Raw genomic sequence first — 23,959 nt, 5'->3', positions numbered from 1 at the left:
TTGCAGCGTCAACCGCCATGTTGGGGGGGGCGGGGATCCCCTCTGTGGCCGCTAGGGGGCGGGAAAACGCCTGAAGAACTCTTCCCGCCCACACCCCGCCGCTCTGATTGGCTGCCGCCGCGGTACCGCGGCGGCAGCCAATCAGCGCGGCGGGGTGTGGGCGGGAGCGGGCGGCTCGCGGAGGCCGCGGTGGCAGTCGGCGGCGGCCATGGAGGCGGCGGCCGCTCCGGGCCCTGCTCCGTTACCGGGCCCGGTTCTTTACCGTTCGGTGCATTGGTTTCGCCGTGGGCTACGTCTCCATGATAACCCGGCGCTACAGGAAGCGTTGAGGGACGCCACGTCCCTCCGTTGCATCTATATCCTGGACCCTTGGTTCGCCGCTTCTTCCTCTGTGGGCATCAACCGCTGGCGGTGAGTTTGGGGCCTGAGGGGAAGCGGCGGGGCCTTGAGGCCCCGGGTGGGTCTCGGCGGGGCCGGGTGTGGGGAGGAGCGGTGGGACTGGCCGCGATCGGGGCGAGCTCCCGCGGCGGCCCGAGCGGTTTTAGATGCCGTCTCGGTCAGGCCGCACGTGTTGCCTTGTCCGGCCCGGTTGCTCCCGCGTGTTTTTGTGCGTGGATTTACAGACGTAAAGAAGCCTCAGAGCTGCGTGACCGTACCACGCCTCCCCTCTACCCTTCGGTTGCTGAGTGTGCGTAGGCACGTGTACACGCCTGCCTTGTTCCCATCCCTCAAATCTTTAAGGAAATACACTTTGGCTGCAGCTTAAAAGGTAGAGGTGAAGCTGTCGGAGCTGTCCCCTTCTCAACAAATGGGAAAACGTATGGCATGAGTCATGTCTGTGCAGAGAGCAAAGCCACATGTACTGGTAGCCAGTGACGTTACATAATGGTTTTGTGTTAGGTCTCAGCTGCCATAACATTTAGAAACCTAATGCAGGTAGGGATTTGCCTCTTGCAAGTCTCCCTCGCACACAGGCGAAGCGGATCTCCCGGTGCCCTTGCCACTACCCCATCAGGGCTGGTGGACAGCACAGCCACCTGGCTAAGAATCCTTGGAGTGCTCTTTGAAATGTCACGTGGCTGTGCGTTAGGGAAACTATAGTTATAACTGCTTGTCATTGCTGTTGCACCTGAGCCTCGTCTTGAGGAATGGGATAGCATGAGTGATTTCTAAGCATTTCTAGAACCCACATCAGACAATGACTTAGAAGTTGTAGATCTGCAGAAATGACCACAACGTAGATGTTCATATCACAGAAAATTGTGGATCCTTTTACAGCTTAATGTCCTAAGAGCCTGAAGTGATCTTTCCCTAGACAAGATTTTCTACTGGCGGCAGCAGACAGAAATGCCTTTCACGTGCTGCTGTTGTTGCTAACTGTCCTCATGTAGAAGAACCAAAGCAATGCCCACAAAAGATTAATTCCTGATCCTTTTAATCCTTGGCTGTTTGCACCAACATTGCCGAGGGAGGGGAGCTTGTAGTGGGTTTGTTTATATTGTAGACATGGAATATATGAGCAGGGGAGGTTTTTAAAAGTAATGTTTTCTCGGAGGTGTGTGCCTATAGCAGATGGCAGAAATTAGCACAACTGGCCATTAGACAAAAATGTAGTAGCCCAGTTAGTTACATTTACTGGAGTTTCACTGGTTCCCATTGGGAACCTTGGCTCTATTTTGCTAGGGTTTTTTTTAAATGCAATTACTTATATTCGGAGTTTTCTGCTCCAAAAGCAGATGTTTGTGTTTTACCTAGCTCCTAGAAATGTATCATATTGAAAATCTCTTCTTTAACTGCGCAGCATATGTGAGCTGTGTAGGACTAACCCTTGTGTCATTTTTAGAACACCTCAGAAAGCTGATATTCCTGTTAAATAGCTGGTAACTGGGCTGGGGGTAGCGGAGTGGTTTGCTTGTGCTACCCACATCTGCTTGTGGTTCTTCTCTGTTATGGTGCTGGGCCATTCTGTGTCCATTTCTCCCTGGGGAAGTACAGAGGGAACTTGCTTTGTCTCAAAGCTGGCAGTGCAGCTGAGGAGAGAGTACGTATCTCCTTGACAGGGCAATTTTAGCTGATCTTTCCTTAGCTGTGTGTGGTCCTAAGGGAGCTGCTGCAGATACTCGTGGCTTGCAGGTCACGCTGCAGAGTGGGTTTCTAGGAATGAGGGAGAGGTAGAGAGTCTTGCTTACAAAAGGTTATGAGTTTGCCAGCAGTGCCATGTGCTATCACAGAGATTAAAGTTTTACAGCTGGTGTCTTTTGCAAAGCTAGGGGTGACACATGGCTATGAAAGCAAAGATATGATACCTTTTTGTCTTTTATAGCATAGTGGAGGATCAACACCATTCAATGCAAAAAGCACTAATGCCGCTTTAGATTTTTGGGGTGGGAGGGAATAGATGAGAGTCTTGGCATGCTCTCATCTTTGTGTCTTCATGATGGAAGAGAAATTGCAGTCCTATTTGCAACTATTCTAAGTACAGATAATTCTTGCCTTTGGAGATGTTGGTGCTCAGTCTTGTGCTACAGATGAGCTAGGAGTGTACATTTCTCTGCTTTGACATTGCCTATTTGTAGCCAGAACTGTGAAACTTGCATGGTTCTTGTAGTAATTCATTACTTTCCTTGGAGTACTGTATCAAGATCTTTCTACTTCAAAATCCCTCCTGCCCTAGAACCCATGAAAGAATATATTGTAGGGAATTACATGGTTTATGCTTTTCTCCTTGTCATAATGTGGAGAAAACAGCTGATGGGGGTTGCTGCCAGCTCTGAGAGAGAACATGGGAATGGGGTTGCAAGAAGAAGAAAATCCTGGAAACCTCTTGCATCTGGGCAAAGTGAACTTGCATCTGAATGGCTGAGAGCTGGCAGGTGCTGCAATCTCATAGCAGCTGGTAGACAGACCAGGAGTGAATTTTAATTCATGTTTTCTGCTTCTTGTCCTGACTTTCGGTTTGATTTGTTGGTGCAGAAGTTCCATGCAAATTCTCCTCGTTTGTCTTTTAGCTGTAACCAGTGACTGACACTATCTGCTGTTATCTTTCTTCTCTGCAGGTTTCTGCTCCAATCTCTGGAAGATCTGGACAACAGCTTAAGGAAACTCAACTCTCGCTTGTTTGTCGTGCGAGGGCAGCCAACAGATGTCTTCCCAAGGCTCTTTAAAGTAAGAAAATATTTTGAGCTTCTCTTTTTGGATGGTGATCTTTGTTCTGTAAGACAGGTCTCATAGGGTTGCACTGTAACACACTGACTCCTCTCTGCTGAGAGCTTCTTCTCTATTGTCCATTTTCTTCCTGCAGGTTTTATTCAGGAAGACTGCTATGTGCATACACCTTTACAGACAACTGAAAAAGCATATTGATCTGTATGTGAACTGCAGATAGGGCTTTCTGTTAAAATTTCATCATTCAGAAACTTTTAGGTTAGCTGACCTTGCTTTTCTTCTTGTGTTCTGGGTTGCAGTTCAGTCAGCTCAGCAGCAGACAGCTCAGGTCCAAGCTTCCTGCTGATGAAGCGTTTAGAACAGGGGTGTATATGCAGTGACCTCAGTGCTTGATGATGCATTAGAGGGCTAAATTTCTAAAGTGGTATGTCAGATCATGAGAGAGACAGGGCTGACAAAGCATCTCCTTGAATATCAAGGTTTCTCAAGCAGTATCATTTTTCTCTGTTCTGCTCTAAGATTGCATTTCCCATTGTCTTTGAAGCTTTTTTACAGTGTCTTTGCTAGAGTGACAAAGCTAAATTAAAAAAAACATGGTTCACAGTAGTCTGATTAGTTGTCATGTGGACTGTACCTTACATATGGTTGTCAGAACCAGTGTCCCCAAAGCCTGTTACAGAGCAGCTACTGAGAAGGAGAGGTAAACTTGAATCTATACCCTCCTGATGTGTATTTGCTGGAAGAGGGCTGTACTGGGGAGAGGAATCAGACTATGCAGGTCAGAAGGGGCACTGATATTTATTTTGGCTTCTGCATCTTAACACATGATACAAATTATGTGCCAATTTTAGCCTTTTCGGAGTCTTGTGTTATTTTTACCTTTTGGTCTGCAGATAAGTTCTGCCTAGTAGTAGTTCATGCCCTCTTTATTTTAGTTCAAGCTACTTACAGGATAATTAAAACTTAAAACTTTGTTGGAGAAAAATACCCACTTTGGTCAAAGAACAGAAAGTAGTTGGCAGCATCTAGGGTCTGGAGAGATGGTTGTGAAATCAGCCCAGACCTGCTTTTTGCTGCAGTCTCTTTTGCCTGGGCAGGTGAGTTGATGAATACCTTAGATGTGCTTTATCAGAGCTGAGGAGAAGCAAAAGGTGAGGGCTTGTGCTATTCTATGGTAGGAGTATGGTTTTCATGAGGATTCGGGCCTCTCCAGGGCTGTTGCAGTGAACAGTGAATTAGCAACAGCTCATGCCTTGCTGTCAGCTGTTGCAGAACTCAAGAGTTATGTCACATGTGGTAATGCAACACTTAGCTGTAATATAATTTCTGCCTTTGCTGCCAGTAGCTGAGGGATGTTGTCGGTAACAGCCTCTGCAAAGGCACTATTATACATGGATACTGTGGGAAGTGTACTTGCTAACTGTGTTAACCTTTGCATGGGAGTTCTTTTTGTCTCACTTCTCTGAACAAATGCCTGTAATTTTACCTCTTAAAGTGTGGTGTTTGTTCACTGGAGTGAGCTTACAGTCCCTTTGGTGGGGTTTTTTTCTCCCTGCAGTTTTCTAGCTGGATGCTAAGAGATAAGGCAGTCATGACTTTTCTTTTGCATGTGTGCAGCAGTTTGTTGTTATACAGCTTACTGTTTTCTCATTGGTTATGCTCTGCTTCCTGTGTGCTGCTGTATCTCAAAGCTGTGGGAAATACCCGAATTTGAAGATTTGTCTTCTTACCTAAAAACTTTGTTAACTTTAAATGTTGGGTTTTTTTTCTTCTAGCCCTTTCTTTCAAGGCAGTATCATGTTTCTTCGAGACCAATGCCATCTTTTCCGAGCCTTCCAGCTGATACTGTCTTTCTTACAAAAGAAAGACGAGTTTCAAATGAGGCTGTTAAATCCCATAGTAGCAGGGCAGGGGCTGGGACATGTCTGTTTGACCCTTACTGGGAGTTACCAATGCTGAGATGTTCTTCCTTTGAAAAAGGAATTGACAACCTCTATGAGGTGTGCATTCAGTGGTGCAGAACTGGTTTAGTTCTCTGTCCTTTCTAATATTCATTTTAGGAACGAATCTGGAAGTTTAGAAAATAAAATGACCTGTACAGGAGTTTTCCTCTTCTGAATTCCTTTCCCCATCTTTGGCATTGTTTTTTTAATGGTCCTTTGTGAACTAATCACATCTATTCATGTTTTGTTTCTGGTTCCAAGGTGGAAAAGATTGTTATGTATACAGAGGTGACTTAGACTGTCTCACTTGGAGAATGTGGTTCAGATCTTAGTTATGTGAGGGGTTTTTCAAGTGTGTCTCTAGATTTCTGACTGTGTTTGACTAAAGTATTTGCTAAACAAATCTGTGAGCTGCTGCTCTGCTTGATGGATGTCTCAGGAGGGTCGCTGTGGAAACCATTAAACCTCTTCTCATACGATTCATTTACTGAGGAAAACTAGGCCATAGTCTTTGAGAGGAAACTATGCTCTGGAAAAGCCTGGAAGAGGCTGAATGCTGTTTCATAAGGCCTATTCCATGTAATCTGTGAGGCATCTATTAAGGGTGTGAAGATATAGAATAGGTGCATTGCTCACTAGGGTAAAATAACTCCCCAAAGGCAGGACTTTAAATCTGAATTGCAGTGTCATACTCAACTGTGCCAACCAGAAAGTCACCATTCTTTGTCCTTCATTTCCCACTACCCTGGTTTTTGCTGTTTGAGTTAGACTTTGGTCCTCTATTATGTGATGGCTTTGAAGAGCCATCAGAAAAAATTTAGAGCATATTGGTTTTACTTAATGATAGTCTCCATGGAAAAATAGGGACCATTGAGCAGAGCTTGTATTGAAAGAGTTCTCTGAAATGCTTTCTCTGCAAATGCTGGAACAAGATGATAGGGTTGCTTTTGAAGAGCATGTGCAAGAAAAGAGGTGTTATTAGGCCTGGGGATGGAGTTGTAACATAAGAGCAGTAATAGAGAAGAACTCAAACTTCCTCTTGTGTGTTTTAAACCTGACATTTAGGAGTTTGCATAGCAGATGCAGTGCTTGCTAGAGCCAGTAAAACTGTTGATGCTTCGGTTATCTCTACTCCAGCCTTCTCTTCCTCCCAGGAACCTTCTCTAAGCTTCCAGAACTTAACACTGTCCAGGAGTTCTGAAATCTTTGTTCATGATTGTGATGGTTTCTGTATGACAGCTGTGTGTATTGTCTTTCTTGCAGGAATGGGGAGTCACTCGTCTCACCTTCGAATACGACTCGGAGCCGTTTGGTAAGGAGAGAGATGCAGCTATCGTCAAATTGGCCAAGGAAGCTGGCGTGGAGGTGGTGATAGAGAACTCCCACACCCTCTATGACCTTGACAGGTATGGGGAGAGCAAGGGCAGAGGTGCTGCCGGGGCTAGGCAGGGATTGCCGTGTCTGAGACGACTCCAGTCTCCCCCATTACATTGCTGCCCTGCCATCCGTTGATCGCTGTCACCCTGTGTGAGCCCAGAAGGTGTCAACAGGATTAACTCTGCGCATGGGCGCTTTTGCTTTGGACACGTCAAAGTGCAGACACTGACGTGAATGTGTGCAAAGGTGTTCCCTCAAGCTCATTAAACTCTGTACTTGACAGTCATCAAAGTTGCTCATCTGTGCTCTGTTGATTGCTCTCCTTGAGCATGTCCTCACGGCATGGATTGCAGTTTTTGTTTCACTGTAATAAAGATAGTGGAGCTGTTGTCTCAAGGCAGGCTTGTAACTGAAGGATGTGCCAGGACACCTGGATGCAGTAGAACAAGGTAGATTGGGGCAAACTTACTCAAAAACCTGAATGCCTTGTCTTTGTTGTGTATTTGCCTTGCCTTTGAGTTTATATATCTTACTTATATATGACCTCCTTAAACAGTAGAGAGAGTCTTTCAGCTGAGACTCTAAGGTATGCTTTACTTCAGCCATGTTTCAGTACTAAGAGGTTGCTTGCTTCTTTTTTTGCTGCTTTTCATGGGTTTTGGATGATTTGTGCCAGTAGTGCATGTAGATTTCCTTCTATAAAGCTTTAGCATCCATAATTTCCTGTGGGGAAAGAGCTTTGTGATTAGCACATGCTGTGTGGAAATGTTTGGCTTCGGAGTGAGGGGGATTCTTCTTGAACCTGTCTTGTGAGCAGACCCTGCTTTCCAGTTTTTGCATTTTGCAGACCGTGGATACCGCTTATTACATTCTCACATCCTTCCTGGTGTCATCTTTGTCTTTTCCGAGGTGGGCAGTCCTGGTTAAGTTTTCAGGTGGAATCTGTTCCATACACCTTCTGAGTTTTGTCATCTTTCTGGGTGTTTCTAGAGATGGAGAGCAGTGGTGAAAACTTTAGCTAGTGTTTAAAACAGAGGAGCAATTTGGATTTTTAGTGCTATAATGTTTCTTGTCTTCTGTCACTAGCATTGTTTCTCCTTTTTCCAAGGGTCACTAAACACTAAAACTGATGTCTCAGGGCTTCCTTCCAGAATAGCCAGAGCTATCTGAGAGGCTGCTACTATATAATAAGTAAGCTGAAGATTGCATAGCCATGCATATGGAGAAACAACATGACTAATGCTGCGTTTCATCTGATATTTTTGTCAGCTGGGCATGTGGTGTATAGGGAAATTTTTAAGTTGCCTTTCATCTTCAGCTATCCCAGACAGCTCATTGCGTCAGTAAATGTTATCATCATGCTCTTTTTTGTTCCTTCCCAGAGATTTCATGAATAATGTTAAGCAGCACAAGCTCCTACTTTAGATCTGTGTAGGATTTCTCCTCCTGTTGGAAGAGTGAATTCCTACGCTATCCTGTATTTCAGAGAATTTCTATCTGCAGGGACCTTTTCCTTTATCCCAATTTATTATGCCTGCTTTAAAAATGTTCAGTGAAGAGTCTACTCAGATGGCTTAGGGATATCCAGGTAGAGTACATCAACTGCATCTCCCCTGCCCTAAGCTCAGATGTCACTAATAAATTTTGAGGCACAACTTCCCTTAACCAAGGCTGAATTAACCCTCCAGCATGTTGCATATACCCACTCATTCACTGATTCCATTAGTATTTCCTACCCATCTGCCTAATGCACATTAGCAGACTCTCCACTTTGTCATCCCCCTGATGTCCTTGAAATGCTTTTCAAATCTTTAGTGCTTTTTCTCTTTGCCCTCGTAGCATGCAGACAGTTTTAAGGCAAGTGTTATATGAAGAAGCTATTAGTTTGGGTTATTTCTTGATGTCCTTTAGAGCTCCTGGGTGCATGCTTGCTGTTGAAGAATGGCTTTGTTTTGTGGCATTTCTTTCTGACCTCCCAGTCTCTAACATCTTCTGACACATTTCCTTAATAAGAGTAGTAACCTCCCTAAGTACCTGCATAGTGAATACACATGCAAAAATAAATGCGTGGTTTTTCACTGTGCTATTACAGTCCCTGTTTGGTTTTTTAATGCCTCCATCACCTCTTGGCCCTGTAAATACCCTGGAGTGTCTGTTAAAGGGATTTTTCTTTTTTAAACCACTTATGCTTTTTTAGAAAGATTTCTCAAACATCTGTTTGGGTTGGGAGGTGCAAGAAGGCTGCTTTTTTGGGTTTTCATTTAACCTCCTAAATTTTAGGGTCTTTCTGTCTTTATTTTTATGAAAGACTCTGCTTTCTGTTGTCTTTGCTGATGATATTCTTTCAATGTTTTGACTCTTGCCCTCTCCCTGAAATATTTTGTGGTCGTTTGTGTGCAATTTCACAACTTCATCTCCAAATCATCCCTGTTGCCTGTCAGTGTTTTGTGTCTCAGCTTGTTCTTTTTGCTTAGCAAGCTTCCTTATTTTTATGCACCTTTTTTCCTTTCCATTGTGGTGTTTTTTGCTTTGGAAGGGTGTTAAACTGATACATGCCAAAGTGCCGGTTCGAGCAGGCAAGTGATAGTTAACATTTTCAGCTATAGCTTAGCACTGCCTAAGACCAAATCATGAATTGCCTTTCTTTGTGGGTTCTTGATTAATTGTTCCATGGAGCAGTCATTTATGGCAACTAGGAAATTGGGTTTTGGCAGGCAGTGGAGTGCAACAGCTCCCCAGTCTGTGTGGAGGCAGCTGAAGTCACCAGTTACTCTGACATTCCCTGGTTCTTGGCATCGCTGAATTTCTCAGCAGGTGGTAATACACTTCTAATATTGTATTTCTCCTGGAAATCTCTCTCAGTGTATCACCCTCCAGTCATGTTACTCAGTCTTTTTACTCATGGTATATGTTGTCCCTCTGCTCACTCTCCTGCATAATTAGTAACCTGGTGATAGCATCCTGCTTCTCATCTTTCTTTAATCAAGTTTCCGACAAGATTGTCAAGCCTAGTTTTAAACAATTTAATCTTTTGCTTCTATAGAAATGATTGCAGCAGTCCTTCTCTTTTTCCCCTGTACTGTATTCCTGGTACCACCTCCACCAGCTCCTTTTAAACATTTACAAAGAGCCTCTTCAGTTAACTTGTGAATTTGACCAGTTTTACCCAGTAGGCAGATGACAATATGCTCCTTGTTGGCGCTGCCAGCGTAGCTGTGTGTTTATCAGAGCATCTTTCCCCTCCTCTGCTGCAGAACAAGGAGAGGGCTGTAGAAAATCAGCATCAGTGCTGGAAATTACTCCTAAGAAAATCTAGGAATTTCCAGCTGAGATTAGCAATGTTCACATTGCAGAAGGAGGACACTGGTTGACCTGCTTCTGCCAGAGGGGTTGGAGTAGATGATCTCTAAAGGTTCCTTCTATGATTCTATGACACAAAAGATCACCTTTTGAGTATCAGTTTATCGTACTCAAAGCCCTTACTTGACAATTCTTCATTCTGACAACTTCCATCTGACAGGTTGTTTTGTCTCTTCTTTGGATCTGTGTGTTTTCTTCTCCTTAGGATGTAAATCCTCCATAGTCTGTTTGCTGACAGTCAGCGTTGTGCTTGCTGTAATCCCAGGCAGGCTGGGATTATTCAGTGAGTGGTTTAAGTCAGAAAACAACACTGTGGGTCTAGCACGCATCAGGAACAGCTTTTCCTCAAGTATTCTAGCCTAAAGCTGAAACTAGAGTTAAATTTGGTTTAATAGGTGTATGTAGTAACGTAAAGGAACCAAGCCATGGAGAAGCGTGTGTATCTTGGTGGTTCTGCAGTTCATAGTTACGCTATGCCAAAAAAGGGCTTTATTTCCATCTAGGAAGGTGAAGTCAAACTTTGCCTGCCAGACCTTGTTGTCCTCTTGTTCTCTCCTCATGCTGATACTTGGCCTGTCCTCAAGTCATTTATTCATCTTTCATCTGCTCATGGGTGTCGTTCTGCAGAAGTTGACTTGTTCATTCTTTGTCCAGCATCTGTTGTGTGGTAGATCTGTTGGTTCTTTCTCCACCTCCTCTTTGAATCTGTAGAAATATCCCTTGTTTTTATGTACTCATCACTGTGCACAAGCTCTCTGGAGCGAGGATTTAGAGCAGAGCAATTGCATAAGCTGGTGAGGCTAATGAAACAGTCAGTGTGAGTGGTGAGTTGTTGAGCAGCCTGCTTGCTGAGTGCTGGCAGCCAAGGAAGCAGAGGGGAGCACATTCAGCCTCTCCTTGCCAGAACCAGGCCCTGTCATTGCAAGCAAGCTCAGTGGTAGGGTTTTTGAGGCAAGCAGCTTTCTCTAGCCCCAGTAGCCATCCCACTGGAGGTGCAAGTCAGAACCTGACACTTGTGAGGGGTGTAGGATGCTCTGCTTATGAACGAGTGGTGCCAGAAGTAGCTTTGGTCAGGTTTTGGTTGCTTGCTTTCTTGAGATAAAACGTGACTGACAGTCAAAAAGACCCTCTTGACTTCTGGCATCAAGTTACTACTGTCAGATGGTGCTGAGCAGTATCTTGCTGGTAGCAGAGCCCTTTTTGTGTGTGCACACTACCACCAGGAAGATCAGGGTTTGTATGCTGGAGTGGTGGTTCTTCTGCTCTTCCCTGTTCCACTTTTCTTAAAGTGGAAGTATAAATATAAACTATATATGTAGTATATAGTAATGTAAATATAAAGTAGCATGTATAGATATAAATGTGTGTGTATAAATAATACAGAAATATATATAGATGCTAAATTGCTAGATAAATATTTATATAGTGATATAAACTATAATAAAGTGGAAGAATGTAGTCTGTGAGTTGTGCTGGGGTAGACATGAGATGCAATGGGGTTATTAAACCCTGAGGGGAGACCTCCCTTTCTCTGTCACTGGGGAAAGCCCTATGAGATTGCACTGCCTGGGTTAGAGGGATAGTTGGAGGAAGGAAGGGGCTTCTCCTTGGGGGCTGCCTGTACAAGCAGCACTACAATACTCCATATTGTACAACATCCAGTATTGTACAATACCAAATACATGATACTTCTTTTCATGGCAATATCGTGAAAGGTTCAAATTTGGTTACATAATGTTAGTGTCAGGTGTTGCAAAATGTGCAACTCATCCTAGTCCTGTCCCTTAAAGATTTGTGTCCCAGATCCAAGAACTGTCTGCTTGGGGAATTTAAGAGCTGCTCTAGGTGACTTCACTCGTATCCACATTCGTGAGGATGTCACATACACTGGCATCCACCTGCAAGTCACAGTGATTTCCTCCAGGAAGCCGTTCACAAAGGTTTTAGTTGTGGATGTGGGATGTGCTGTAACCGTGTGGGTCTTGGACTGAGCTGCAGCCTCCTCAGGAGATCTGTGGAAGATCACTGAAAAAAAAAAAAGAGAGGCAGCAGGCAGCATTAAGCTGATTCCCCACCCCCATCCACGGGCAAACACGGTGCAGCTTTGTCACGTTTGCTCTTCCAAGCTCTGAACTCCTGTGGAAAGCAGCGAGCCTCCCGTGGAGTGCTGTGCCTGGAAATGCCTCGCATCCCTTCCAGCGGCAGAGCTGACTTTCTGGGGATCCCTGGTCGGGCTCGTTTGGGGGACCCAGTGCTCGGAGCAAGCTGCAGAGAGAATGCCAGTGGGTGGTATTCCTGAGAGTCAGTGACCTCTGGCCGTGCCAGGGGTGATGCACAGAGATAGGCAGCCGAGCAGCAGCCGCGCAGCTCCCCAGTGTGACAGCACAGGACAGAACGTGTTGCCCGCAGGGCTCCCTTCAGGTGCGGGGTGGGATGTCAGTGCTGTGCCCACACATTCCTCATGCCGATGGCTTCTTCTACCCCTGTCCATTAGCCCCTTTTTCCATCTCGTGTTTACGAGCAGAAAGCCGGGAGGGAGCTGCAGGCGGCTTGGTTTTCAACCGCCCGTTTGGCATGCCCCCGTGCCGCGGCGCGGGGCCGGGCGCAGGCCGGGGCAGGTCGGCATGTCGCTCCGCCTCGCTACACGTGCTGCCGGGGGGAAGGGAGCGCACATGGCGGCCGCCGGATCGCTCGGCGTTAAGCCCAGCCCCTTGCATAAGCTGTTGACTGTAGCGGGTGTGGAAGGGCTGCTGTGCCGCGGCTCCGGGGAGAGCCGTGGAGTTGGCTGCCGTCACTTTATGTAATGCTGGCGATCCCAGTGCTGTCTGCTTTGCTAGTAACTCCTTCCTCTCCCTGCAAGCATCATTCAGCCTGGAGATGCTCACCTTGCTCAGGGAGGCTTCCCAAACCTTTCTCTCCAAGGAGAAAAAGAACACCAAGCAGGCCTTAGCAGACTGTGGGTGCTTAGTGAAGTAGAGGAATGGGAGACCCGTGGTTGCCTTTTCTGTAGCATGATCTAACTCAGATGGATATCATGAGAGTCTGCTTGTGACCTTGTGGCATGGGGGAGGATGGTGATTTCTCTAATCACTGGGGGAAGGGAGAGGAATGACGCAAAGTGAGATTTGTTTCCTGTGAGAGAGGCAGAGGAGGGGTCACTAACAGGCTGGGACTTTTTGTGTCAGAAATAAGGTCAGAATGAGGTTAAGGTATCTCAGGATGTCAGGGGAACAGCTGCAGGTCTGGGATTTGCCATCTTGGAGAGACAGAAAGGGAGTAATCTGATTCAGATTCCATACAGGGGTCTGATGAGGAGCTCAGGGAGAGAGACGTGATGCTAAGCCCGATTCATCTGGAGCTGTTGTGTTAGATTTTCTCATGGAGATGAATTAGTATGTGGGGTTTTGATTTCTGTTGTGTTTGTGTGCATTTGTTTGTGTTTTGATACCATTTTGAAGGATGCATCAAGTGGAAGCTAGGTCTATCAGGATTTCTGGATGCAAGGCAAAAGGCTATCCTGAGCAGCAATAGCAGGATGCTATTTGGCTGTTGTTTCCTTACATTCTCTGTGGTAGCTCTTTTACCTCGCTTATTTTCTCTCCAGAATAATTGAGCTGAATGGCCAAAAGCCACCCCTCACCTACAAGCGCTTCCAAGCCATCATTAGCCGTATGGAGCTGCCCAAGAAGCCGGTGAGCACCGTGATAAGCCAGCAGATGGAAACGTGTAAAGTGGACATCCAGGAGAACCACGACGATGTGTATGGGGTCCCATCACTGGAAGAGCTGGGTATGTGTCATGAGTGAAGGCAAGGGTTAACTGCCAGCTCAAACAGGGTCTAGTGAAATTGTTTCTGATGGCTGGTGTGTACCCAGGACAGCTCCAGTGTTTTCATCTGACCTGGGCTGCTTCTAGCTGTAGAAACAGCCTAATGTTTTTAGGTTGGGCCTCATAGAAACAGCCTGCTGTCCCTTGCACTACCCTTCATGCACAGTGCACCCTTTAGCATTGCTCTCACTCTGCATCTGTCCTCATCTCTGCTCTATTGAGCATGTAACCACCCTGTCAATGTCTCACGTCCTCACTAGCTGTTGTCCTGCTGCCATCTCTGACATGTTGTGTAACAGACCCGAAGAGGTAAACTTAAGTATTGAAGGCTTAAATCATTTCATTTTGTTATTGCCAAGCAATTGGGAGCTTAACAAGACAAAAAATAGTACAGAAGCTTCTTTCACTAGTCCTGCAGTGCCTTTTATTCCTATATTTTTCTTGGAGAGGGAGAGTGAAGAGACAGGTGAGGCATGAGCAATGCCAGGCCCACATCAGAGAAGTGAATCCAAGTGCAAGGGAAGAAAGGATTAATGCAAAGTACTGTCTGTGCACGTGTGACTGGAGGCTCCATACCAGCTTTACAGGAGTGTGACTTCGTACCTTAAGTTGCAGTACTTCACAACAGGAGTATCCTGAGAGCCTCAGTCCTGGACAGATCTGCTTCCTTTAATGTCTGGCCTAATGTGAGACTGCCTGCAACCTTACACTGCTCTGCTTGTTGCCAGGGGAGGCTCCTCTGTCAGTACAGAGCAGTGCAGGGGGGAACTGTGTTAGCATCAGTTCTTAGCACTAATCCACTGCCTTCCCAAGCACCAGCTTTCAGCAGAACAGCAACCTTGCCAGGAGCAGCCAGGCTATGTCCATACTGGTATCCATGGCAAGGTATTTTATAAGGCAGAATATGGTGGGTCTGCCCTTTAGCAGGGGGTTGGACTTAGATGACCTTTAGAGGTCCCTTCCAATACCTGCCATTGTGTCATTCTGTGATGAGTCCTTTTTCCAGCTGCTGTGGCCTTTGGAACAGAGCCCTGTGAGTAGTGCTGACACACAGAGACAATGGGGAAAGTCCCCAGAAGGCTGCCTGAAGCATTGCAGGGAGAGGCCCTTGTAGTGCAGTGTCAGTGCATGTGTTCCACGTGACTTGCCTGCCATAGAAGGACTAGGGCAGCAAATAAGCCACTTTAGGCAACTCTAGAGTGTAGTGTCTTGGTGTTATTCATGCTTGATCCCATCTATAGCCTTTGCTTAGGTGTGGCTTTAAATCTTACAAAACTCTTTCCCTCAGGCTTTCCTACAGATGGTCTTGCCCCTGCGGTTTGGCAAGGAGGAGAGACAGAAGCCTTGGCACGACTGGATAAACACTTGGAAAGAAAGGTAATACTGTGTTTTTTTCAGTGGCAATTCCTCCAGGCTGTGGCTCCAAACAAAAATTGTTGAGCCTTGGCCATTGCTGTGTTTCCCCACTCTTCCTAGCAACGGTCACAGCATGCACCTCTGAAAGGGGTGTTTGGGTGGCGTTGACTCCTGTGATCATGTGTTGTGTGTGGAGCAGGGAGCTCCTGGCTTTCCCCAGAGCCAAAGCTGTGTGTTAATTATGCTGCTGTAGGAAGCACAAAGGATTCTTTTCCTTGTTTTTGCCCCTCAGGTACTTTTAGAGGAATGCAGACTTGGAAACTCTCCTATGAGTTACTCAATCCCTGCCTCACACCATCTCATTTTTCCTTTAGCTGAGATTCTGGCAGGAGTTACTGAGTCACAAAAGAATGCCTTCCCTTTGTACATTGGCCTGGTGATGTGTTGTATCACTGGCATACCTTCAACCTCTTCCTAAAATACCCCAACTTTTTCCTGTGGGGCATATGTTCTTCATTCTAGTGCACAAGGCAAACGATTTCAAAGTAATGAAGGGTGATCCAGCTGCAGAGACATGACTCAGTTTTTAACAGCTTGTATCTTTTTAATGCTGGCTGGCTCGGTGCACTTGTAGAGATCAAAGCATAAATTCCTGTGCTGAAGGGGGAATGAATTGTCAATTTAATACTCCACATAAAGGTCTGGATTTCCCCTAATTTTCTTGTTCAGTGTGTGAAATGAAGTCAGTCATACCTGCACATAAACACTGGCATTGGTATATGTCCCTGGAAGCTCTCAGGGTTATTGAGAAGCAAATTTAGCCCAAATGACTAAATCTTGGAGCAGAGGTTTGGCATTTCTTGAATGGAGTGTGGAGGCTGAGACTGCCCACTTCAACTTCTCCCCCAGAGAAGTGGCTGGATGTGAATAAAAGAAGACCTGAGTGGCTTTGCCACCCACACAGTAGTATGCCCTTTGTGGTATCCCACAGCTGTTGAGGTGTTTTCCTGGCTGATTTCTCCTGAATATGTCTAGGCTTGGGTTGCAAATTACGAAAGGCCACGGATGAATGCCAACTCGCTGCTGGCCAGCCCCACAGGCCTCAGCCCCTACCTGCGCTTCGGCTGCTTGTCCTGCCGCCTCTTCTACTATCGTCTCTGGGAGCTGTATAAGAAGGTAAGACAAAAGGTTCCTGTGGAGAACAGGCTCGTTTTGAGCAGAGAAAGCGTGATGCTGGTTCCCAGAGAGCGTGTCAGGATGACTGCAGAAGTCACCTCTTGTTGCCTCTCTTGTGTGTGTGACTGTCAGACTAAGCTTGTTGTCGAAGCTCTTGAGTGAGGAGAAGTGATTCTCCTGTATATAGTGGAACAAATCTGCTGATACCACATTCTTTAGCCTGGACTCTTGTGTTGGGAGCTGTGTAGAGTTTTTTGCTGTTAGTTTTGAGACACTGAAGTCTCTCATTGGTGTAGTGCTGAGGTAAAAAGCAGTGCTCTTACTTCAGCACCCGGGGGTTCTGGTGAAGGAGAATATGTAACCAACTTGGGAATGGTATGTGAATGCATGGGTGGCCTACAGCTCAGCTTAATGGAGCCAGTCCTCCCCTGCTTGTGAATGGCCTTGTTCCCTCCTCCACAGGTGAAGAGGAACAGCACACCCCCCCTGTCTCTGTACGGACAGCTTCTGTGGCGGGAGTTTTTCTACACAGCGGCCACAAACAACCCCAAGTTTGATCGTATGGAGGGGAACCCCATCTGCATCCAAATCCCCTGGGACAGGAACCCTGAAGCCTTGGCAAAATGGGCAGAGGGCAAGACGGGCTTCCCTTGGATTGATGCAATCATGACCCAACTGAGACAGGAAGGGTGGATCCACCATCTGGCCAGGCACGCGGTGGCCTGCTTCCTGACCAGGGGCGACCTCTGGATCAGCTGGGAGTCAGGAGTCAGGGTGAGTCTGGCATTTCCAGAGGCTTGCAGGAGGCCATAAGGAAAACAAAGTCTCCCTGGCCCTCGCTGCAAGGATGAGCACACAGGTATGGCTTTTGCTTCACATGTAAAAGTTGCATGGAAGAGAGGATTTGCTAGTGGGCCTTTGGCCTGCCAACAGCCTGACTTCTATCTGCCTTCTACCCATGAGCCTCTGACAATATCAAAGAGTCTCCAGGAACCATAACTGTTAGTGGGATGCACCGGTTCAGTGGTGGGCTTGGCAGTGTGAAGTGTGAGTGGTTGGACTCAATGATCTTAAAGGTCTTTTCCAACCAAAACGATTCTGTGAGTCCCTGATACAGACTAGGGTTTGAGGGGCTTTCATATAAGAGTTCTCTCGGTGCTTCTGTCTTCTTTTCAAGTTCAATGTTACTTTATAACCAGCCCTTTTCCCCCATTGTATAGTCCATCACTGCTGGTCAGGGAACTCTTCATGACTCTGAAATCCAAGTCTAGTGCTTCTCAAGGAAAGGGGTAAAAAACCCTCCTCTGGGGCCATCTGAAGGGACAAACAACTTGAACCTATTCTGTGTATACATCACCCTGTAAGGCAGGGTTGGCTTGTCACAGAGCTGACAAAGCAGAGCATAGCTGAAAGCACAGCATCTGTGCCTGATTGTAAGCAAGTTACTGCTGACACTTTTCCACCTCTCAGTGCCAGTGTGCCCTGGCGCCTTCAGAGGGCTTCTTCCTCTTGCTCTGGTGCTGGCTTTTCTGTGCAGTATCTGCCTGCTTCCCACAGCTGGTGCTTTGCACTTGTCACACCTCCCAGGTTGGGATCGATACCCAAGGATCGATGTGACACTGGGCAGTGGTTTAGTGTGTGGCTGCATGGGGGATAAGCCAGCACGTTACCAGCTACAACAGACAGTGCCTCCCTGTGTGAAAGCATCAGGAAGTCAGATGTATTGGCCAGGAAGTGGCCCTTTTAGTGATCATCTTCTTTTCTTCTCCTTTTAGTCTGGAGGAGGCTGAGGGGAGACACGGTCACTCTCTGCAACTGCCTGACAGGAGGTTGTAGTGAGGTGGGGTCAGTCTCTTCTCCTAAGTAACAAGAGATGGGACAAGAGGAAATGGGCTCAAGTTGTCCCAGGGGAGGTTGAGATTGGAGCTGAGGCAGAACGTTTTCCCTGAGAGGGTTGTAAGACTGTGGCACAGGGAGATGTGGAAGTCCCCATCCCTAGAGCTATTGCAAAGCTGAGGTGCTGAGGGCCATGGGTTAGTGATGGGCTTGGCAGGGCAAGGGGAGGGATTGGACTTGGTGGTCTTAAAGGTCTTTTCCAACCAAAACAACTCTCTGATTTCCTGCTGCTGTGATTCCTGGGAGCTCTTCTCACAGCTCAGCGCCTGCCCTTCGCAATGGCACCCTGGGTCCTCCTGCCCCAAAGCCCTGCCTGCCTGGGGAGGCTCTCACTGCCTTTCTCTCCCATTGCTGCAGGTATTTGATGAGCTGTTGCTGGATGCAGATTTCAGTGTCAATGCCGGCAGCTGGATGTGGCTTTCCTGCAGCGCCTTCTTCCAGCAGTTCTTCCACTGTTACTGCCCCGTGGGCTTCGGACGTCGCACGGACCCCAGCGGGGACTATGTTAAGTAAGTGATGTGCTTAGGAGTTAAGTAAGTACTGGCTTGTTTGATCTGGAAGCCCAGGTCAATCAGTGGAGCATGGCAAGTGCATGATGCTTCTGTGCGTTACAAATGCTGCGTGACTGCCTTTGCAGTGGTGTTTGTGCATCTTTTCTTCTCCTCTTCCAGGAGGTATTTACCCAAACTCAAGGGTTTCCCCTCACGGTATATCTATGAACCATGGAATGCTCCAGAGTCTGTGCAGAAAGCAGCCAAGTGCATCATTGGGGTGGATTACCCCAAACCCATGGTGAACCACGCAGAGACCAGTCGCCTCAACATCGAGCGCATGAAGCAGATCTACCAGCAGCTCTCACGCTACAGGGGACTCTGTAAGTACCAACGCTTGCAGAGAATGTGGAAACGACAAGGTGTTTCCCTGGGAGAGGCTTCTCCCTCCCCAGGTGTGTTTTGTGTCTTAACCCTGATCCTCTTGCCTTTCTCTAGGTTTACTGGCATCAGTCCCTTCATGTGTGGAAGATCTCAGTGGCCCTGTCTCAGACTCGGCCTCAGGGCAGGGCTGCAGCAGCAGTACGGGTGAGTTGGAGCTATTTGACTGCTTCTGAGAGAATTCCATGTCCACTTAAAGGCTCTGGGCAGGAGAGAGCAATCCCTTTGTAATTAGAAAAGGATGTGTAGCTAGGAATACATAGATCTCATTCACCTTCCTTTAGGCTTTCTTCAGCGAGCCTTGATTCTTAAAAGGGCTGAAGAATAGTTCATGAAAGTGACTCTTCCATTTCCTACATGGCAGGAAATGGAACACATGGCTGCCTACATGGAACACATGGCAGCCACTTAAGGGAGAAGTGCAGCTCATCAGCTGTAATGAAGCTGTCCCTCATCAGAGGGTACTTTTGTGTATGTCTGGGAGACTGTGTCATTTGCTTTTAACATAGGTGTTCTTTCCAAAGTTTTCAAGGAGGCTGGGACAACATCTCTCTGTGCCCCTGCACTGCATATTCTTCCTTCTCCCAGCTCTGCAGCAGGTTAGGTGAAGGCCTGTGAGATGTATAGGCAGGAGAACCTTGCAATGACTCTTCTTCCTCTGCAGCGCTGCGGCTGTCACAAGCAGACCAGGCTTCTCCCAAGCGCAAGCACGAGGGAGCAGAAGAGCTATGCACTGAGGAACTGTCCAAACGAGCCAAGGTGACGTGTCTCCCTGCTCCTGAGATCCCTGGCAAGAGTTTGTGATTGTGAGTAGTCCCTAAATAACCTGGGGGCTGCCCAGATGGGCTGTGGAGTCTCCTTCTCTAGAGACATTCAAACCCAGCTGGATGAGTTCCTGTATGACCTGCTCTAGGTGGTCCCCCTCTGGCAGGGGAGTTGCACTGGATGAGCTTTCAAGGTCCCTTCCAACCCTTAAGATTTTGTGATTCTGTGGCTTGCCTGTGGAGGGAATCTGTGGCTTGCCTGTGGAGGGAAGTGGCTCCTAACTGGAATTCCTCATCCCTGTAATTTAGCAGTCCTCTCCCCCCTTGTTTTTCCCCTCCTTCACAAGCTGTTCACTTGTGAGAGGGCAGGACCCTGTTGCCAGAACGGTCACAGAGCACCATCGGTGGTGGGTTTGCTCCAGTGAGGCAGCTTCTCCTTCTGCAGCCAGATGCACAGAACTGGGGAAGGTTGCAGGCTGGAGGAGGGGCAGCAAGCAGGTCCACTCATCTTCCTGGAATACTCCAAATCCCACAGGAGCTGGTTGCACAGTTCTGCCAACTTCTCAGTACGAGAAGGAGATAAAAAGCAAATCCTCTGCTTTGCTTTCTTCTACAGCCAGCCACAAGCACCTTGCAAGCTAAGAGAGAATGCTGAAGAGGTGACCAGAGGAGAGACTGCTGCCACCGAGGGACTGGAATTTGTGAGCAGCAGGAAAATCTGGGCTCATTTAAATGTGTCATTCCAATAGCCGCCACAAAGGGGCGCTGCATTACTTGTGCTTGGGAATATTTGGCTTACTACTGGTCCCTACGGAGCCAAATATCTCTCTTCTTAGCCATGCCCAAAATCTGCCCACATTTAAGGGGACAAAAGCCTTCTGTCAACTTGTTCACTCCCAGGTGTAAGTTTCCTTTCTGACGACGGCTCAGTGCGTGTGGCTTGATGTGTCGGTGTAGGGAGCAGCATCTGTGCACCTCCAATACCAAACATACTCTCTCATCCCTAGTTCCAGGCACTGGGGTGTACTGATGACTTCACATTGTGGTAGGGCTTGAGAAGGAAGCTGCTACAATGACAGAAATAGAGCCTCTGTCCTACAAGAGAAGAGGAAAACCTCAGGGTTGCTTTTGTTTGGGTAGACTCGGGGGGGATTAAATGTTTTCTGACTTAAATCATGGTGGTACTTGTGTGGGATGGAAATGAAATGAAGGACAACTGTAGCACAAGAACAAAGGAACACAAACTGTCTGTACACTTGAAAGGCACTTAAATCTTCCCCAGCAGAAGAATCACTGCTGCAAGGTGAGCCATAGTGCTGTTGCCCAAGAAGGGGCAGCTTCAGAGCAGTTTGATATCTTGGGGGCAGGGAGGCACTTGGAGAGAAGGAGAGACTCTTCAGAGAATTGGATCCCGCCCTGAGAGGAGTAAAGCAGCCTCCCAGAAGCTTCCTTGGCTGAGGGAGAGTGGTATGTGGGGTGCAGGCCGTGGGGTGCCCCTGGCCATGGGGGCTGTGCCTCTGCCTCAGCCCCTTGGCCTTTCTGTGGGTGTTTGCTCTTCCCTCTACTGTTGTCTGTGTTTGGAGTTGCCACTCCAGTGCTCCCATAGCCTGCACACTGCTGCTTCTCACCACGGGGCTTCCTGCTGGTGCTTTTTCACAGCCCAGCAGGACAACTCTGTGGCTCTCCTGGCTCCTAATCATACCCTTCTTGGCCTGCTCCTGTCCTATGTCACTTCAGCACAGTGCTGGGAGAGAGATGCTGCAGAAGAGCCTCTGTTGGCCATTTTCAGAAGGGATGAGATGAAGCAACTGACCCCACATAATGGACTGTAGCTGGCACTGTTTTCACTTGCTGTCCAAAAGCTTTCCCCCCAGCCTGGCACAGAGTGAGAGGCTATGTGTGAGCTGTGCAGCTAACAAGCTCTCGCCCACTCTGACTGGGATAACCAGATGTGGTTTTGGAGCCCATGTTTGAGCTCAGAGCAATGGGGATGCAAGTAGAAACTGACTCCAGTGTACGTGGGGAACCCAGAGTAGTTGAAGTGGGGCTGTGAGTTAATTTATTGAGTAGCTGAACACCCTTTCCTTCCCACTAGTCTCTCTGGGGCATTGACTCTAGATTCCTTTTCCCAGGGGAATCCACTGGGCAGACTGACCAAGTAAACAAATCACTCTTCCTGCCCTTGCTTTCTTCTAAACAACTACTCACAGTCTGCTTGGTGGATAACCCAGTATTCAACAGGTTTTGTCTCCTTCAGTCTGACCCTGACCTTACTCCCACTGTCTGAGGGTAGAAAGGTGTAAAGAAACAGAGACCCTCACCTTTGCTACAGAGAGAAGAAAGGGAAAAGCATGCACTTTGTACACTGAGGTTACAGAAATTGTGACTTCTGGCATTTGGAGAGTTTCCTGTTTAGGCAATGGTCTGTAAATATGATTTTTTGGGGGGTTTATATATATATATATGTATAAAGATGTCTTTAATCCTCTCTGCTGTCCTCCAAATTCTTTCCTTTGGTAGGTGGCATGTGTAGGGGCTGGATTCATGGGGGTAAGGAGCCAAAGGGAGGGGAGGCACAATCTCTGAGTGATCTCTTAAAAGGCTTTGTGGGTAAGAAGGACATGACAGAAGGGTTCTGTTGGCACCTGGAAGAGCTGCAGTTCAGGTAGTGGAATGGGGAAAGACATGGAGAAGCAGAAAGGCAGCCACAGATACAGGGAGAACTTTCTGGGAGGCCTGACCAGTTCTTGGGGAAAGAAAAAGCCCTCAGTGACCATTGGTGAAAATACTGTCTGTGTTTCAGGAAGCAACAGAGGATTGCTGGAGGCAGAGATGACAAAGGCAAGCAGCATGAAGTGAGTGACAGTTGGGGGTTTCTGCTTCCTGGGATAACAACTGTGTTCTGGGGCCAGGTGGCAATGGCACCCCCAAATCAGGCACAGGGTGAGCACAGCTGAGGTGTGGTGACTCTGGGGATGTTCCCCAGGGAGGTGTGGAGGCTCCTGGAGCCTGGGAGGGCAGAGGAGTGCCACAAAACTACCAACACTGACTATCCTTCAGCATGAGGCTCCTGGCAGTGACTGAGCCTTTGCTCTGGCAGTTCATCAGCCAGGTCATGAAGTGATACTGAAGGGCTGTCCTCACTGCAAGAAGGACATTATGGGCCTGGAGCTGGGGAAGGGGCTGGAGCACAGGTGTGATGGGGAGCAGCTGAGGGAGCTGTGGGGGTTTAGTCTGGAGAAGAGGAGGCTGAGGGGAGACATCATCACTCTGCAGCTACCTGACAGGAGGCTGTAGTGAGGTGGGGGCCAGTCTCCCCAGTAATGAATGACAGGACAAGAGGAAATGGGCTCAAGTTGCCCCAGGGGAGGTTGAGATTGGAGCTGAGGCAGAACTTTTTTCCTGAGAGGGTTGTCAGCCCCTGTGCCAGGCTGCCCAGGGAGATGGGGGAGTGCCCAGCCCTGGAGCTATTGCAAAGCTGAGGTGCTGAGGGCCATGGGTTAGTGATGGGCTTGGCAGGGTGAGGGGAGGGATTGGAATTGATGATCTTAAAGGTCTTTTCCAACCAAAATGATTCTCTGATTCTGTGATTTGAAAGACCAAAAAGCCAGCAGGTGCCTTGTGAGCCAGGACAGAGGCAGAGTCTCTGCTTGCAGATGTGTTTTCCCTCTGCCAGGGGCCATGTGCAAGGAGGGGATGTGCCTGGGGCAGTACCACAGCCAGAAAGGCCCCAGTGGGTCTCTTGCCAGGCTGACCTGAGGCAGGGCCTGGTGCCAGGCTGGAGGCAGCTGGTGGCACTTGGCATCCCGGCAGGAACTGAGATGCAGTGGTGGTGACATGGCTGCAGCCTTACCTTGTGCCCCAGGTGAGGCCAAACCACAGCCATGCTGCAGAGGAATCACCTTTCAGTAGGTGAGTTTTCTGCTTGAGATGGAGCTGGGTCAAAGCTCCCCCAGTCCCTGCCGAGCCTCTGGGGTCCTGCCTGTCAGACAATTCAGTGTGTGAAAAGAGACAACTGCCTGCACTCAGGAGGTTGCCCCAGAGGGCCCTGTGCACCCTCACCCTGTGAATGCCTCCACACCAGTCCAGGAGGAACATCTCTCTTGGACTTGTCTGGCAGCAGCCCAGGACTCCTGAGAGCCGGCAGAGCTGTGTGCCTTGC

General features: G+C 47.8%; 1 protein-coding gene across 2 annotated transcripts; it reads left to right on the top strand.

The window, feature by feature from the left end:
* The first annotated feature begins 182 nt into the window (after positions 1-182).
* Positions 183-22,270, top strand: CRY2 (cryptochrome circadian regulator 2). Of its 2 annotated transcripts, none has more exons than XM_061997829.1 (12): positions 183-411; positions 3,057-3,165; positions 6,372-6,514; positions 13,450-13,634; positions 14,962-15,050; positions 16,065-16,205; positions 16,668-16,979; positions 18,459-18,610; positions 18,773-18,975; positions 19,091-19,180; positions 19,698-19,792; positions 20,414-22,270. In XM_061997829.1, the coding sequence occupies exons 1-12, from the start codon at positions 209-211 to the stop codon at positions 20,450-20,452; spliced, it is 1,761 nt and encodes a 586-aa protein (XP_061853813.1). In that variant the 5' UTR covers positions 183-208; the 3' UTR covers positions 20,453-22,270. The 2 variants fall into 2 exon arrangements, with proteins under 2 accessions (XP_061853813.1, XP_061853812.1); XM_061997828.1 differs by having other exon boundaries at positions 19,698-19,839.
* Positions 22,271-23,959: the final 1,689 nt, after the last annotated feature.

The sequence above is a fragment of the Colius striatus genome, chromosome 6 (genome assembly GCF_028858725.1).
Source record: "Colius striatus isolate bColStr4 chromosome 6, bColStr4.1.hap1, whole genome shotgun sequence".
Classification (NCBI taxonomy): domain Eukaryota; kingdom Metazoa; phylum Chordata; class Aves; order Coliiformes; family Coliidae; genus Colius; species Colius striatus.
The sequence above is the reverse complement of the archived record's forward strand: the minus strand, read 5'-3'. Positions and strand labels throughout refer to the sequence as shown.